This window comes from Rhinolophus ferrumequinum, chromosome 12 (genome assembly GCF_004115265.2).
Source record: "Rhinolophus ferrumequinum isolate MPI-CBG mRhiFer1 chromosome 12, mRhiFer1_v1.p, whole genome shotgun sequence".
Lineage (NCBI taxonomy): Eukaryota > Metazoa > Chordata > Mammalia > Chiroptera > Rhinolophidae > Rhinolophus > Rhinolophus ferrumequinum.
The window spans coordinates 76,017,539-76,035,396 of record NC_046295.1 but is presented as its reverse complement, the minus strand read 5'-3'; the positions used below and the strand labels follow the sequence as shown (position 1 = coordinate 76,035,396).

The 17,858-nt window shown below is 58.4% G+C and overlaps 1 protein-coding gene across 2 annotated transcripts in view; it reads right to left on the bottom strand.

Annotated features, from left to right (window-relative positions):
* Positions 1 to 2,895: 2,895 nt before the first annotated feature.
* LMX1B (LIM homeobox transcription factor 1 beta) overlaps positions 2,896 to 17,858 on the bottom strand; it is an 81,627-nt gene continuing 66,664 nt past the window's right edge. The window contains exons 3-8 of one of the 2 annotated variants that reach the window (XM_033122180.1): positions 12,064 to 12,296; positions 10,088 to 10,269; positions 9,827 to 9,904; positions 9,610 to 9,676; positions 7,447 to 7,611; positions 2,896 to 7,145 (exon numbers count right to left, since the gene is read on the bottom strand). In XM_033122180.1, the coding sequence (XP_032978071.1) occupies positions 6,988 to 7,145; positions 7,447 to 7,611; positions 9,610 to 9,676; positions 9,827 to 9,904; positions 10,088 to 10,269; positions 12,064 to 12,296 (883 nt within the window). In that variant the 3' untranslated portion in view covers positions 2,896 to 6,987. The remainder of the gene's footprint in view (positions 7,146 to 7,446; positions 7,612 to 9,609; positions 9,677 to 9,826; positions 9,905 to 10,087; positions 10,270 to 12,063; positions 12,297 to 17,858) is intronic. The other variant, XM_033122181.1, reaches the window with a different exon arrangement.

Here is a 17,858-nt window from a genome sequence, read left to right as displayed (position 1 = left end):
TCTCTCGTCACTTTTATGCTCAGCCCAGGCAGTCCTGGGCCTGGGAAGGTCTGCCATGCAAGGGATGAAGACCAAAAGGATGCGCAGTCTGGGGGCTGTCTCCATTCTGCAGTCAAGCCCCCGGGGTTGCTCTGAAGTCAAAGCCATAAATGGAATCCTCCTGTCCATCCATCAGTGCCTGGGGTCAAGGTCTGCCTGGCATGGGGTCGGGGGACACCCAGAGGCCTAAGGCGGCATCTGAGGCAGAGCAGTGCTGGCTGCAGGATGGGAGCTCCTGGGAGAACAGGAAGTGCAAGGCTTTGCCCAGAGTGTGGTGCACAGCCCTCCTGCTCACACAGGCGCTATGTGGAACCCTGCAGCCTCCGGACGCGCTGCCTCCCTGCCTCACTGTCCAGCAGGCTGGCCGTCGGACAGCAGGCCAGCCCCATTGCCCGAGTCCAGGAGCAGACCGTGACTGGCAGTGGCGGGCACTTGGCCAGTGTGTCTCCCGTGTGAAGCTGCCTACACCCTCTCCTGTCTCCAGAGACTCAGCCTACATTTCCTCCCCTCCCATCACTTCACTTTCTGGGCTGGGGGAGAAGGCAGGCAGGAGATGTGGCCGCAGTGGGTTAGCACGGCCCCTCCCCTTCAACCCTTACCCCCCACACGCACATTTTTCAGTGACAGGATTTTAGACAGTTGCTGTAGGCAAGAGTTGGCAGCCCACTGCTGGGGGGCTGGGGGAAGCTTGGAGGCCCCTCTCACATGAGCCTAGGCCTGGGGCTTGGACACAGAGACCCAGTTTAGTCCTGCCTCTGTGCTGTGCAGTCTGGGGCGAGTGGCTTAATTTCTCTGAACCTCAGTGAGGCCACTCTGAAGGTAGGGAATTTCCTTACCACTTGTCAGTGGCCAGGATGACAAGGTCCCTGGGCCTGAGGAAAAGGTAACAGGGCCAGAGAGTGTGGGCTTGGGGAGCCAGCCCCGGTGATGGCAAGGCCATGGGTTTGCAGCCAAACGTGGTTTTGAGCTCTGGTTCTACTGCCCCTTGTTGGCTTTGTCATATTGAACCACTTGCTTCCTCCTTCTGAGCCTCGAGTTTCCCTTCAGAAACTTGGGCCCCTAAAACCTGCCTCTCAGGGTGCTGTGGGGTGCAAAGGAAGAAACGAACTGGAAGGCCTCAACATGTCTAGATTCCCAGAAGCCATGTGGCTTCAAGACAAATCACCCAGAGGTTTCAGGAGCCAGTACAGGGAGGAGCACGCCTCCAGGGGGCGCTGGTGCCCGCCGGCAGAGGTGGCTTCCAGGTGATTCCCCGCAGCTGGAGTGGGGAGAAGAGGCTGAGAAGGAGCAACCAGGGGGAGGGGGAAGGGAGAGAACGTTAAGACATCAGGTCTGTGGACATGAGGCCCAGAAGCCTCTCGGATGCACAGACAGATGAAGGTGTGCAGTGCTAGACCCATGTGTGGTTATGCAAACATCCTCTCCAAAACACAGACACATCCATATATGCAGCTCTAGACAGCCTGCGGGCATACAGCTGTGCACAATACACCGATACCTGCAGACACCCAACTTCATGCGCAGTGTACCCGGGCAGACCGAGCCACAGAGCTATTCCATACACACACACACACACACACACACACACACACACACACACAGATTCTCCTCAAGGAACTCTGAAGAACCTTGAGATGTCAAGGAACACACTTTGAGAACCACATTCCTTTGAGTGCCTGCCATCTCCACCCATTCCCCACCCCTGCCACCATTTCCTCTGGATACCATGGCCATGGCCAGTCCCAGGTCCTCATGATTACTCAGCGTTTGGCCTCTGCTTCTTCCCTCTGCCGTGTTGCACTCCCCTGGCCAGCTCACCCACCGGTGCCTCAGTGACCACCCACCTGATTGTTGAACACTCGGTGCTCAGTCTCTGGTTCCTCTAAGGCCCAGCCCTGCTCCAGGACACGTCCACGTGGATGTCCCGAGACCCTCCACAAGCCCCAGACCAGAGTGTGCCAGAAACCCCCATCTCAGTGATCCCGGAGCCTGCATTTTACTTTGACTTGCCTGTCTCACCATTATCTCAGGGAGCTGTCCTCTTCTTTCTCCCTCTCCCCACGCTCAGCGCCCTCTCAAAGCAATGGTCACCTCTCACCTAAGTGAGAAAGGTGACCCACTCGACCCCCCTGCCTCCCTCTAGTCCACCAGAGCTAATTGGATCTATTCTCCACTCAGCAACAAGACCCTGGATGGTCTAGCCCTACTTCCAGCCTCACTGCTTCTCCTCTATCCCCAAACTTAGCTATTCTTGCAATTTAGGAGAGTCACAAGATTTTGCCTGCTCCTGAGGTTTTGTATAAGCCTGGAGCACTCCCAGACACTCCTCCTCCTCATCCAGTCCCTGCCATGCTAGATAACTTTGGATCGCAGCTTGACATGTTGCTTCTTCCAGGAAGCCTTCCACGATGCTCTGTCAGTCCAGAGGAGGTTGGGTACCCGTCACAAGCCCTCACTGCCCCTCAACTGAGCTTATCTCACACTGTTACTTCCTTGAGGTAAGGACCACCAATCCCTGGTTCTCAGCCTAGCAGCTGGCACTTCAGAGGCCCTTCACATTGGTTGGTTGAATAAATGAATGAACGAGTGTTGGGGAGTAGGATGGTGTAAGATGGGATGGATGTGTTTAAGGATTGAGGTGGTTCAGGGTTGGGATGGGAGAAGGATGGGAGATGAAGATTACAGAAGGAGACCGGAGAATGGGGTGGGCCAGACAAGGGACCCCAGGCGTTCCTCCTTGATCGGCTGTCCCTGGTCGCCACCGAGAAATCTGTTCCTAAGTCTAATGTAGGACTGTCTCAGGCCCAGCACAAACCCTCCCCCCAAGGAGAGGCACCACAGGCGTGTACAGGTTGGTTTATTTACAAATATACTGATGTCTCAATTTTTGTGGTTTCCATTTTCTGCTTTTGTGGGAAGAGGCGAAAGGTGAGAGTGGAGGGCAGGGTCGGGGTGGTGATGTGGTAAACGCTAATAAATAATTTAACAATGACAAGTTATTAAATAAAATGTGTCTGGGGATGGCGGGTAGGCAGTGAGTCTGTACAAGGAAAACAGAGGAATGGCCAGTGGCCCGGTCCCCACACCCAACTGGGCTGGGTTCCCCGGGGAACCCCAGTGGGGGGAGGGGGACACCAGCAAAGAGGCTCATTGGAGCCAAAGACTGGAGGAACTTTCTTGCTCCCCAGCCCCCCAGGCCGTGTGTGCCTGGGAGTGTGGGTCTGTGAGCCTCCGTGTGCGACCGGCGGTGAGTGTGTGTCTCCATGTGCGTGTGTGTCAGCGTGAACCCCCTTCCCCACAGGGTGGACTGAGCCCCAGAGCTGTGGGTTCCCCCAGACGGCAGGTGAGATCCTCACCCCAGGTGGTACCCAGAGCTCAGGCTGGGGCCAGGCAGGGCTAGGCCAGTTCTCCCTCCCCCGAGGATCTGTGTGTGTGAAGTAAGACGGGCACCAGCTCCAGGTGGGTGGGCGAGGAAGCTGAGCCCTCTAAAGGAGAAGAGGCTGCCCCAACCCTGGGCTGGAGGCCTGATCCTACTGGACCCCACTCCTCTGGACATGATGGACCCCTTCACCTCCGCCTCCTCCAGGAAGCCTCCCAAGATTTCCAGCCCACTTGCACTGACCCCTTCTCTTACAGGCTCTGCTGGACCCGTGGCCTGACCCTTAGAACCACCGTGTCCCTCTGTCCATGGAGTAGGCAAGGCAGATGACACTCTGGCTGGGGGCGCCAGCCTACCTTCTCATCCCTCCTCCGTCCCCTCTCATTCGCTGTTACCTGGGGCAGATCCCTTTCTCCTTCTGAGCCTCTAACTTCCCCTGCCCGCCACTCACTTTCTGCCTCTTTCTCCAGAGACCAGACCCTTACTTCTCTTTACCCTCGTGCTTTCCACCCCAGAAGGAGGGTCCTGGCTACTCACTGCCCCCCAAGTCAAGGCTGCACTTCCTCCCATCACATGGGAAGAGGCTGCTCCTCTCGGCCCACCCCAGCGAGCTTGCTAGCCTTGTGCTGCTGCAGGTGACCCTGAACACTTGTCTCCCTTCTCTGGGCGTCGGGTTTCTCCTCTGAGAACTGGGTGCTCCATGAGGTCTGGGACAGAGTGTGTATTTCTCTCCTTCTAGAAGAGAGCCACTCAAGGGCAGGCCCCTTGTCCATCCGTGTCCGATGTCCAGTCCAGGGCTGGAAAGAGTGAACATCAGTCTGGGAGAGCCTGGGGGAGGCTGGGGGCTGCAGGCCTCAGCAGACTCACTGAAGGGGTTACCTAGCCACAGCTGAGGGGGTGACTCGAGCATGACAAGCTCTCGGAGGTCCCTTCTGACTTCGACAATCTGTAGGTGATGAGTGTGGGCGTCCCTGTACCAGCTCCTGGCAGGGGGCAATGCGGTGGCGAGGGCAGAGCCCGGGCTGGACTCTGGGTTTGTGAGACCCTGGAGTGGCAAGAGTGACTGAGACAAATTAAGCCTCTGACCTGGAGGTTGTTCACCAGGGAGGATGAGGGGCTGGCATGGAGTCAGTCCCTGATCTTCGCTCCAGCTCTGTCACTGACTGGCTGTGACGGCTGGTCCCTTCCCTGCTCCTGGCCCAGATTTTCCAGCTGCAAAATGAGGGGCGTGGAACAGGTGTCCCGTTCTTGATGTTCCTTCCAACTTAAAGAGTCTGGGAGAGAAGGCCTGGTCTCCTGGGGACTGGGGCATCTACCCTGCCCCTACCCCAAGTGCCCCACCATGATTCAGACTTTGTGAGCATGAAAAGAGAAAGGGGAGCACCTCTCAAGAAACCAGCATGACTGCCTAAGGGACTTGGGTGGCCCAGGATCAAGAGAGATGGCACAGAAGGGCTAAGGCTGCCGAATGACCGAGGACATCAGCTGAGATCCTTGTGGAAGTTCTGTGCGGAACAAGAAGAACCCAGAAGGGCCAGGCTGGCTGCTCAGCCTGAGAGCTGACACCGAGCCACATCCCCCCTCTGACAAGTGCCCTGGTGAAGAGCACGGTGACATTCGACCACAGGAGCCAGGAGGGGTGGAGAGACGGGCCAGATCCCTCTGGAGGGACTGAAGTCTCCCCAGCAGACATGGGAGCCAAACCACAGAGCAGGTGGCTGAACTTGGAGGATCCCAGTGAGGGCCAGGCAGAGGGGCCAAGGGCGGAGGGGCAGCCGTCGTCCCATTTGCCCAAAGGCAGATGGGCAGACCTCAGGGCTGCAAGTTAGAATTCAAGGCAGGGCAGTGAGCACCTGGCCGAGAACAGTGACCTCCAGAACCCAGCGAGGGGTTACTGCAAGCAAGGCCCATCAGCCTGACCACACTTTCTCTTTGGCAGGGTCAGAGTTGAGCAGGTTGGGGGCGGGGGTTGATATAGTGTATCTGGCTTCCAGCAGGGCACAAAACTGGGCTGGAAGTGCAGTTGGAGTATCATCCAAGGAGGGCTGCTTCATGGGCCAGCGCCAATCAGGGAGAGGCCCCGAGGGTCCACATGCTTTAAGTGAGAGGCACAGAGCCAACACACACACACACACAGAGATGTGGCTTAGCTGTCACACGTGTGTGTTCAGGAGATTCAGTTACACAAGGGCCGGATGAGTTTCCAAGGTTATGTGGCCTAAACCATTCATTGGCTCTCAGGCCACAATAACAGAGGCAGGGCACCTAAAGTGAGGGAGGTGATGGGCCTGCTCGCTTTGGCTGGCTGATGTCAGTGGGATGACTGGGTTCTGTGTGTTCCACACCTTTAGAAGGACAACTGGAGCCAAGATTGGGGTACAGTTTTAAGAGGAAGAACTGGAGAAACTGGAAAAGCCTGGCTTTGAAAAGTAAGGACCCAGGGCTGAAAATGATAGAGGTAAAATCAGCAGGACCTGATGAAGTAGTGGGCTCCTTGTCACAGGAGGTATGCAAAAAGTGAGGCCGAGGGGGCTTGGGCAGGAGCCAAACATAAGATGGAGTATCAAGTGGGTGACTTGTGAGGTCCTTTTCCACCTGGAGTTTATGGCATTTTGTCCAACTCTGCCTGGTTCTGGAGGCTCTATCTCTGCCCTTGGTGCTGGCTGGGTCAGGGACTGTCCTGCCTGTCCAGGGAGCCCCCATCTGGGCCGAGCCCACCTGCTTCATGCTTACCCCTCCTGTCCCCTTCCTCTTCCTCTCCTATTGCTATAAAGAAGAGGGCGTCCTTCCTCTACCTGGCCTCTCTCCCTTCCTGACACGGCAGGGTTGCCCCGCAGAAGCCTCTGTCTCTTTCAGTGTCTCTACGTCACTGTGTGCATATCTGCATGAGTGTGCCATTGAGTGTGTGTGCCTCTGTCCCCCTGGGTCTGCCTGGGCTCCGTCTACCCTCCCCCATGACTGCCCCTCGGGGCAGAGCCGTGTGGGCCTGGCGCACCTGGTAGGCTCTTCCCCATGTCTGCGCCAGGCTCTGGCTGGGTGGGGTAATCCTAGGCCAGTGCACCTGCCTGCAGAGGTGGGGGAGGTGGCTGCCAGCACAGGGAACAGGTACACACGCTCCTCACAGGTTACAGGCACGGCGTACATCGTCCTGGGCATGCACAGGGGCCTGCCTGGGCCAAGGCCTGGGCCATGGAGGTCGGCTGGACATAGAGAGGACGTTTAAAAAAATAGAGAGAATTTCAGCTTCCCAAAAAGGAGATGAGGAGGGAGAAAGAGGTGATGGGGGCCGAGGTGGGGCTGGGAGGCGAGTGACTGTCCAAGAGCTCTGGGTCCCTGGGGTGACACGGTCTCTGAGGGCAGAACACAGCCCCCTGCCCAGGCTGTGCCTGTCTGCCTGTCTGGCTGTGCCCAGTGGGCACTTTAGCCAGGCCTGGCTGGCCAAGGGGAGGGCACCGTATGGCTGTAGAGTCTGTGCGGGCGGCAGGGCTGGAGGTGGCGAGGCTGGCCACCGTGGCCCTCAGTCCTACCCCAGGACCCTTGCCCAAGCGTCCGTACGGCCCAGCTGGCTCTCAGGAGGCGAAGTAGGAACTCTGCATGGAGTAGAGCCGGTCAATGGGGTTCCCCACGCGGGCCTGCAGGGAGCCCACATCGGAGGAGCCGAGGAAGCAGTCACTGAGGCTGGTTAAGGAGGTATCACTGTCGATGTCGTGGAAGATGGAGTCGTTCCCTGGGGGGGGGCGGGCAGAAGGGGCGTCAGTACCGGGGTGCGGGCTGGGGCTCCTGGGGGCCCCGTCGGCCCTACAGGTTGTATGGCCGGAGGCAAGGGAGGGACAGGGCGACCTGCTGGCAGTGCCTGACCAGCAGGGTTGGGGGCCATGGAAGGGTCTCGGGGTGTCCCCTTCCTGTCAGGAGGAAGCATGTAGGCTGTGCTGGGCCTGGGGAGGGAGGTGGCTGTCATGGCCCCAGGCCTGCCAGGCCAGGCAGGGGCAGGGGTGGTGCTCGGGTGGGCAGGGGGTGGGGCAGCTTACCATAGGGGTTCATGTGGTCACCTGGCATTTGGGGTGGCGTGAGGCCCTGCTGGAAGGGGTCGCTGCTGCCGTAGGGGCTCTGCTCCATGGCCACGATCTGCTGCTGTGGTGGGGCCAGCGGCGTGTAGGAGGCCATCATGCCCTCCATGCGACTTGACAGGACCTCTGGGGGCGGAGCACGCCTTCATCCACCGGCCCTGCCTGCCTGTCCCAGCAGGCCCCACTCGTGTGCCCCCAGGGTCCCCACAGACCTCCCACACGCCCCCCCCAGTCCAGTCCCTCGGACCTTCTCTGGACTTCCCCAGGGACACCCCTCTCCCACCCGCCACAACTGAGGTTGCTTATGGCTGTCCTGGGTGCACAGGACCGCTGAGCCCAGGTTTCTGACACCCCCCCTTCCCCAGACACACACTCCAGCTCCTCTTCCAGAATCAGTCTATGGAAAGTCCGAGCCCTCCGTGCCCCACCTGCCCCCATCCTGCAAAGGCCCTGCCCTCTAGGAGGTCACACCCTCGGGGCTGACAGACACCTAAGCAGGCAATAATGACTCAATGGGTAGATGCAGTGAGCACCCTACATCAAGGTGGGTCCACACCCAGGCCAAAAGGACCCAGAAAGGCTTCCTGGAGGAAGGGGCTCCTACCCCCGTGTGATTTCAAGAACCAGGAGGGGCTCAACAGGCCAGTGCAGGGGGCAGCTTGCCCCAGCAGAGGCAGGGAGGAGAGAAACTGCCCAGTGGGAGCAGGGAGCCCAGTCCGTGGGGCCGGAGAGAAGGCCAGGCATGGGGAGACACGCGAGTTGGTGTGTGGGGGCTGAGCTGAGTGGTGGTCCCCCTGAAGCTGTAGGAAACCAGGGGAGGGTCTTAGCCAGGAGGAGCTGGGAAGGTGGAGGAAGAGGCAGGACCAGTGGGAGGAGGAAGTTAGGCAGCGGTGCTGCGGTCCCTATCGAGGGGGAAAGACACCTAAGAGCCCGAGGGACACGGACGGGGAAACACGCAGGACTTGGCCACAGAGCGGATGAAGTACGTGTGGGACAGGAAGGGTCAGAAGTGACTCTTGGGCTTCTGGCGTGGCAGTGGGTGTGCAGTGGTAACATTTGCTGCGACCAGGTTGGGGAGAAGCAGCGGGTGTTGCGTGCACACGGCAGCAGGGACTGGTGCGGAGGACAGGTGACTGATGAGCTCGAGGGGACCGTGGACATTTTAAGGGGTGACAGCTCGGGAGCTGGCTGGCAGACCTGACACACTGGCCGCAGCCTTAGGAAGCTGGGCTGTCTTGGGTAAGGGGCAGAGGGAGGAGAGAGGAAGAACCAGGCTCCGACGCCATGGCCTTGAAGCCCTGGGGTGGGCCTGGGACACTGGCCTGGCCCCCCGAGTCCTGAGTAGAAGGTTCCTAGAGCCCCTTCTGACCTGGGAGCAGGCAGCTCTGGGGCCCCCACCCCACTTCAGCAGTCCCAAAGAGTTCCCTGTGCCCTCCCTTCCAGGCTTCGAAGGCTCACTGTCCCCACGAGGCCTGGGAGGCCAGCTCTGGTCCAAGATGTGGAAACAGCATGTTAGCAAAGCCCAGTGTTGGGGGGTCAGCCTGGGCCCTGCCCTTAAACTGCCCCTCGCCATCCAGCAGGAGCCTACCCTGACTCCTGAACAGCCTCTGGCGAACTCTCTCTGGCGATTTCTCGGGAGACTTCCTCTGGATTCTATTGTGGGCAGCGGTCAAAAGTACCACTTAGGAGCCGCACACATGGGGCTGAAGCCCGGCTTGCCCTCTACTAGCTGAGTGATCAGGACAGGTCCCTTAGTCTCACTGAGCCTCAGTCTCCTCATCACTGAAATGGGACATTTCCTCATGGGGATCTGTGAGAATTAAATGAGAGGGAGGGTGTCAAATAACGAGCCCACTGACTGGCACGTGGTGGCGGTGAGTAGATGACGGCAGCACGGTGTTCATTCTGGAAAATCGGCCACCCCTCCTGGCCGCCCGCCCCGCCATCTCTCCTGTGTCCTGTGGGTGCCACCGCCTCTCTACTTGATTGATCTCAAGTGGTGCCAAGGCAGAGGTTCCCTGAGCTCTAGCCACCTTGGTTGGAGGTTTCTTAGGAGTCTTGTTATGAGAGACTGAGCCGGGTGCCCTGGCCCTGGCCCTGGCCCTGGCCCCAGCCCTGTCTCACCTTGGCCCAGCCGCTGGGAGTTCTGCTGCTCCTGCTGTTGCTGGTGCCGCCGCGCCAACTTCTTCATCTGCAGAAGACATGGTTCGTGCCAGTCCCCATCCCTTGCCCCTCCCCCGGCCCCCAAACATTCCCTGCCCCACCCACATCAGGCCCTCTGTCTTCTGCCTGTACCCCCTACCCTACTCCTGTCCAGTGGGGCTGGCAGGTGGCCTCTCACCTTTGCTCTTTGGTTCTGAAACCAGACCTGGACCACACGCACGCTGAGGCCCGTCTCTGCTGCCAGCGTCTCTCGGACCTACCGGGGGAGAGGAAGACAGGTCAGGCCCCTGGGGAGGGGACGGAGCAGCTGGGACTCGGGGGAATTGACGGATGGGTGGGGAGGTGGAGGGACGTCCCCATGCTCAGCAAGGGGGGAAGGGGTGGTGTCTGGAAAGGCAGTGGTTGTGGGTCACCCCACCCCACTCCAGCAGCCCCTCACCTTTCGGCAGGGCTTGGAGGAGACCTCAAAGGAGGCCTTGAAAGCTCGTCGCTGCTGCGTGGTGAGGATGGTCCGGGGTCTCTTGGGCCTCCGTGGGTCCTTGCCGTCATCCCCACTGCCCTTGCTCTGGCTGCCCTGCCCCTTGGCCGGCTTCATGTCCCCGTCGTCATCCTCACTCTTTACTGTGGGAGACCCAACCGGCTTGTCAGCCTTGGCCCCTCAGGCAACCTGCTGCCTGCCTGATGGGATCTCACCACCTCCCACCAACGCCTGCCATGGCTGGCCTTTGGCACCCTGCAGACCCCAGCCCAGAATGACACCCTTCGAGAAAATCAGTTCCCAGTGCACTAGCCCAGTGCCAGCTGGGCACTAGGGCCCAGAGAGCCTTCTTCCTTGAAGCTTCCAGGGACTATGAATGGATAGGCCAAGACCACACTCCAGACATTCTCACCCAGGAGTGCTCGTGACCATCTCACACACACACACACACACACACACACACACACACACTCACCCACCGGCACTTGCACCTGCAGCTCACAGGTGTATTCACACACACACAGGTGCGTGCTCACAGGCAGGACGCGCAGGCCTGCACACACCTGAACAGGCACACACACGTGCACACAGAAGCATGTATATTCACCCAGGCACACACCCACACATACCATGTACAGCTGGCCACTTCCATGCCCCAGAGTTGTGGTCTCAGAGATGCCAGCCCCAGACGGACAGAATGGCCTCCCCCAACCACGTGCCTCCCGCTGCCTCTGCATCTGATCTGCATCTGCATCCTTTCTCCAGGCCCGTCTTCCTCCGAGGATGAAGCTGTCTCCTCCCTCTGAGCCCATTCCCTACACCTGAGGCACCTGGCCAGCCTCTGCTCTCCCACAGGAGTCCAGGCAGCCATTGCCCCGGAATGGACGGAGGGACAGATGGATGGGACTCACTACCTCCACCAGGGCCCTGGCCGTAACAAAGCCCTTCTGCTGGGCAGATGCAGTGACCGCAGGTTCTGGGTCATCCCAAGGGCCCACACAGACTGGGCCATTTTCTCTCCACACTCCCTACTCAGTCTCCCGATACCCCAGGAATGACAAGGCGCCAGCCATCTCCCTGGCTTTTCCGGGCTGGGCCTGCCCTTCCTGCCAGGAGAGCTCCAAACTATAGTCCTTCGGGGGTCAGAGCAGCGTAAAGAGGCACCTTCACCCTGGGAAATGGGGTCTTTCCCTCCATCACAGAGGGCCTCAGGCCCCCCACCCAGCTGGGAAGCAATAGCTCAGGGCTGCTGCTTCCCCACTGCTGAAGGCTTTGGGGGGGCCAAAGGCAAGAGGACACATCAGGTCCCTGCTTCCCAGATATCAGCAGCCGACACACCTGGTGCTGGCAGAGACCCCATGGTGCCGTGCCAGGATGGGGGCCAAGGCAAGGATAAGAGAGGGTGAGGGTGCTGGGCCTGAGATCAGAGTGTGTGCGCACACATGTCAAACCACAGCACATGTGAGCATGTGGGAGATGCATGTACGAGAATAGCCATATGCATCCGTGCTTACTGCGTGTGCGTGCACTTACATGTGTGTGTTTGCACACCTGGCTGTGAGCTTTTGCCTGCTGGGCATGTGAGCACGTCTACACATGTCCATGTGCTATAGTCCTGAGCATGGGGACCCACACGTGCATTTTATGTGCTTGTGCGTGTGTGCATTTGGGATCACACACATGTACACACGTGCACAGGTATGTGTGGCAGCATCCGCAGGTGCATTTGTGTGCCTGTGAGGGTGTGCGCACGTGAGGGTCCATGTGCCCCGCAGGTGTGCACGTGTGTGTGCGAACAATCAGTGCACACACGCATTCAGCTGTGGGTGCGCGGTCTGTGCAGCTCCGATCCTGGGGTCACAGCAGGCGTCTCTGGCAGCACCCTGCCCAGCCAGCCGCCCCCCGGCCGCCCGCCCCCCAGCTCCAGCCGGGCTCACCAGAGTCAGACTCGTCGGGGCTCACGGAGCTGAGCAGGTCCTTCTCCTTCTCGTAGTCGCCCTTGCACAGCAGCTGGCCCTCCTTGAGCACAAACTCGTCGCCCTTGCGCAGCTGCCGCTCACACACGCAGCAGCAGAAGCAGCCCAGGTGGTACACGCATTCCAGCGCCCGCATCACAAACTCGGTGGGGGCGATCTTCTCCATGCAGCCGCTGCACTTGGCCGCGAAGAGCCTGCAGGTGCACAGCGTGGGCATATTAGCTGGGCTCAGAGCCCCTCCCTCCTGCCACACTGACTCTCCAGCCCAAGTGGGAGACGCCCTCCCTGGGCACAGAGCCAGACAGGGGAGGGTCGTGTAGCCCTATTCTTCTGGTGGCCTCAGGGTGGGCTCTGGGCATCCTGCCCAGAGATGCCCTCTCTTTGGTGCGTCAGTTCAGGGCCTTCCCACTCAGAGACACAGTGGCCACTAGAGGGCAGAGTGCAGGGTCAGCTCCAACCTTCCCCCAGAACTAGGTCGGCCCCTGCCCTGAGAGGAACGGCAAGCAGCCCGCAGGTCTATTCACCCTCATTCCAACACCCCCTATGCCTCCTCCCTGCCCTTCCTTCACCCCCACATCCAAGTGATCCCCACCCTGTTCAACCTACCACCCAGCCTGGGCCCCTCCTCTCCTGCCTGGGTGGCTGTCCCAGTCCCCTCCCTGGGCTCCTGGCCCCTCCAACCATTTCACTCACCCTCCAGGAGGACAGCCAGAGAGATCTGTCTATAACTCACACCTGATCATGCTGCTTCCCTGTTCCAGACTCTTCCATGGCTCCCTAGTACCCTTGGAAAAAGCATCCAGGTTCCCGAGTCTGGCACTCAAGGCCCTTCACGATCCTGCCTCTCTTCTCACCCACTCTGTTTCCCCAGGCTGTGCCCTGCGGGTCAGCCTGCACTTTCTCTAGAGCGTCATCACACTAGCCTTTCCACATGTTCTTTCTGTGGCCCTGGGCTTGGCTGACACCTCTTTCTCCCTCATTTCAGCTGAGGCATCTCCAACATGAAGAGATGTCCTTACTGAGCATGCCAGCCGCTGTCCTTAGCACTCTGCCTGCAGAAACACATTTAACCCGTGCAACTACCCTATGAGACAGGAATGAATATTAATCCCATTTCAGAGATTAGGAAATTGAGGTGCTGAGAGGCGGAGTCACTTGCTCAGTCACATGGGTAGTAAATGGAGCTGACCCTGAGCCTGGATCTAATCCAGTCCCTCTATGACAAAGTGGACCCGCCCTCCCTCTCTGGAGACAAAGCCGGGTGGGGGGCTCTGTGCCTTCGGCCAGCATGCACAGAAGGTTCTGAGCAGCACAGCCCCTCCTCTGCCCACACTACTGTCCGATCCTCCCGGTCCCCATCCCTGTCACGTGCCCTGCTCTGTGGGAACTCAGCCTCAACAACACTTTGATGGAAAAAATTATGAAGAATCAAATTATTGCTGCTGGGAGGGAATTAAAACCATTTTTCATTCCCCGCGTTCCCGGGCCACGTCTGCGGGCGCCACCTTGGGAGCGCTGCACACATCCCATCCCTCTTTATGGCCCGCCATCACAGGCACAGATTACAGCTGCAATTCTCTACTAATCGGTTCTGGAACAGAAACAGCCATAAATGCGAGGCATTCGGCCTGCCTCCCTTCCCGGGGCTGCCATCAGCACCGCCCACGGCTAGCTGGTGGGGTGGCTAGCTGGTGGGGTGCGGCGGACAGGGCCAATCCGAGTGCTGCCTACTCCCCTGATACAGGCCAGGGCACTGAAATTGGGGGCATCCCCAGCAACCTCTGTCACCCGACTATTCCACCCAGCAGGCTCCTACTTATCCTGCGAAGCCCAACTCCAAGGCCACTTCCTCTGGGAAGCCTTCTTCGATGCCCCAGTCTGGGGGAGGTGGCTTCCTCTATGCTCACCTGACTCTCTCTGGCCTCGGTTCCCTCTACTATAAAATGAGGGTGCCAACAGGACCTCCCTCAAAGGATTCAGTGATTCTGAGCATGTAACTCGTTGAGTAGGGATCACATCAGAGTGACAGCAGGTGCCCCCGTCAGCTCCCACTCTGCAGGGATTCCACAAGGCAGGAGGCCTCCCTGAGTGTGGGGATTGGCTGAGGCTTGGCCCGGCTGTCTGCTGCAGGCAGACAGGACTCTACTGTCAGCCCACACCATGCCTGACTGCAAAGGGAACCTGAGCTGGATTTTGGCTGCGATTTGGCCCCTTGGCTAGATACCTTTGTTTAGGGTACAACCTACCCAACTGTCCATGGCAGCCTCAGGCAGAGCCCCCCGCCCCCCATCCAGCTTTGCCAAGGGGCCAGGGCAGGAGCCAGGTTTGCAGAACCCGCTGCCCTGCTCCCCTCACTGCCCCTCTGTCTCCTTCCCAGGCTCTCCCTCCTGACAGTGGGGCCCCCTTAGCTCTGCAGGCGGGGCTCCGTGCCCATGAGTGGACAGGCACTGGCCACATCTCTGTGCCAGCATGGCAGGGCCAGGGTCTCAGGGGGTCAGCACACCTTGGGTGGCTCCCCAGAGGAGGTCGGCTTAGGCTGGGGGAGGGGCAGCAGGGCGGGTGACCTGCATTTGCAGGCACTGCCACTGTGCAGGCTGCATTCAGAACAGCCGTGCTAATGCCTTGGCAGCAGGGGGTCGATTGCTACTTTCTCCAAACTCATCAACACAATCTATTATTAATACTTCTCCAAAGGCTCAGTGCCGCCATTACGGAGGCAGCGCCAGTCACTCGGGGCATCATCTGTTATCTAGATTGCAAAAACTCGAGAAATAAAACAAACTGCGCACACTTTATAAACGGAATGTGCCATCCCTTTGGTCTCCGAGCTTTTCTCTTCCCAATAAAACATCAGGGGGGACGCATGAAATACTCGCTCCCAATTATGGGGTGCCTTTGTCTACCATGCAGGGGTGAGAGCGGCTGTGTGCGTGGGAGGGGTTGGGGCACCAACAGTGGGGTCGCTCCTCTCTGTGAGCCCCCACTCCCTCTCTCAGTCCCTCCCACCTGAGAGGGACTTGGTGGAAGCAGCCATTGAGAAACAGGCCCAGCCACAGGCAGGTGGCATTGGCATCAGATGGACTCATGTTCAATGCTGGCTGTCACTTCTGGCTGGTGACTGGGCAAGTAGTTTCCTCCCTCTGAGCCTCAGCTTACTTATCTATATAATGGGCTCAACGACACAGCCTACTTCTCAGTGTGCAGTGAGTTGTCAGTATAAAGTGGTGAGCACAGAGGAAGTGCTCAGTGGGCTGGGGCAGGTTTCATAAGGCCAGGAGCAGCGTTTCCAGGAATGCTGCAAATCCTGACCAGAGAGGCAGAACTGCACAGTGGGCTGGGATGAAAGGCTCCGAGCTGGCCCGCTGTCTTTCCCCTCCTGCCCCCAGTGGCTCTGGAGCCTGTTGTGAGAGGCCCTGAACAGCACCACAGTCAGTGGATTTGGAGCCCAGGTCTTCATCTCAATCCTCACTCAGCCACTCACTGACTTTGTGGTCTTGGGAAAGTCAGAGTCTCAGTTGCCTCACCTGCAAGATGGGGACAATAGTCCCCATCCCCCAGAGCTGTGCTGGGGATTCCAGATATGTGTGCCCCTGCTGCCCACACTGGGGCTGGGAGGTGGGGATGGAGCGGGCCCTGGGGTCAGGGCATGGTGGAGTGCCATGGGGAGGCTGTGGCTTCTCTGCTAGCTGCCTGCCCTCTGGGTGCCAATCGCCCCCGCCCCAGTCCAGAAACTCCAAATCTAGAGGGAGGCTTTGTGACCACATTATAGGCATGTAGGCTTGCTGGTAACCCACACAACCCTACTCCCCCATTTTCCATGTAAACTGCCAACCCTTTCCTCATGCTCTGCTACTGCCTAGATCACCACCCCCTCACTCCCAACCTCTGCCCCGAAAATACCTGCTAATTTGGAAGGATCTGGTTTGGGCGTCCCTTCCTCCAGGAAGCCCCCTGCCCTTCTCCTCTCCAGTCTTAAATAGATGCCTCCCTCTCTGAGTTCCCTATCCTCACGCCCCCTCCACACTGTAGCGCTTAGACTAAGGACTCCACTTTACATGTTTCCAGGTCCACCTTCCCCTTGGTCACCTCTGTATCTTCGGTGTTGAGCACAGGACCACACACACACCAAGATGAGCACTAAATGTTTGTTGAATGAATACTAAACCAACCCATACCGTCCTGCTCTGCCTGAAGCAGGGCAAGGCAGTCCCCACCCCAACCTGGTCTGGTGGGAGCCCTGTCCACCTGCCCTGGGGAGACAGTGCCGCCTGGGAGGGGAGCAGTAGGTGTGGGACCGTGGGAGGGATGGGGAGCTGGAGCAGGCAGCCTGGAGTTCCATCCTGGCTCCGTAACTTTTTTCACTGTGTGATTTTGGTCAGGACATTTAACATCTCTGAGTCTCAATTTCTTCATCTGTAAAATGGGACTGACGGTACCTATCTACAGTGCTGAGGGCACGCCACAGCGCTAGTGTCTGCCCTTCTCTTGTCACCCTTGCTGGCGTCTCCGGCATTCCTGGGAGCAACCACCCAGGAAGGACACTCGGTTTTCAGGCCCCAACCATGCCTTCCTCTCATGATCACCCTGGGTCCTAGGTCGGTCCTTCTGGCTTCTGTCTGGTCTAAGCTGGACAGAGCACTGCTGGCTCAATTCTCTGTCTCATTAACATTACTGAGCACAGATAAAGCTCACTTATCTGCATCACCTGCATCACCTCATAAATCCTGAACCCTAAAAGGAAGATGCTGTTTCCCTCCCTATTTGACAGATGAGCACATTAAGGTGCAGAGGGCGGGTTACTCGGTCAAGGTCACAGGGCAGCATCGCCCTATACTCCCTCCCTGCTCTGTGTATCCAACTGTGCTTCCCTGTCAATAACCTTGCTTTGCCCTCTGAGCACCACGCCCATGTCTGCCTGCCCTCAGGGCTCTGAACATCCTGGGGCAGGGGCCTGATTCAACCTGAGTTCTCATTACTCAGCATAAGCCTGGTACCCAGTAGGTACGGCTGAGCGTTGGGTTTTTCTTAAACCAAACTGAACATCTCTCCCTCACAAACACCCTCTCCGCTCCCCCTACCCCCAACACTGTGATTGTGGAGCAAGGAGTTCCCTTCTTAGGGGGTGTCCTTCCTTTGAAAAGTCCCAGGCTATGAGATCACATCTCCATCTCCCCTGAGTGTTTGTTGGTTTATTTGTTTAATGCTCAATGTACGAAACACATCAAGGCAATAAACAAAACCTTGCAACCAACTTTTTCGGGAGTATTTGAACATGGATTACAAATCTGATTAATTCATTTCTCTAAAACCACTGACAACTGCAGAGATGACAACTTCCTAGCACTGGAACCTTACACAAGTCCCTTCTCCTCTCTGAGCCTCAGTGTCCCCATCTGTCCAATGGGGATAACGGCCAGGCCCACGAGATGGGCTAAACAAGTGGGGATCATGGTCGCTGTCATCATCTCTCTAGGTCTTCCAGCACCTGTTCACGGTCCTTGCTGAGTGGAAGCTTCTCTGCTTCCTCCTCACTGCACTGCCATTCCCATACCCCATCACAGCACTTTACAGTTTATATAGCCCCTCGCTGGGTTCTCAGTCCAAGAAAGCCCATCAATTTCAGGATAAGCCCAAACATCCAATTGTGGCACTCAAGGCCCCCCTCCACCCGTCACACCTGGCCTCAGGGCCTCTGCTACAGTTGCCATGCTCCTCATTGCTCCTTGAACAAAGCAAGGCTCTTCCTGCCTCCTTGA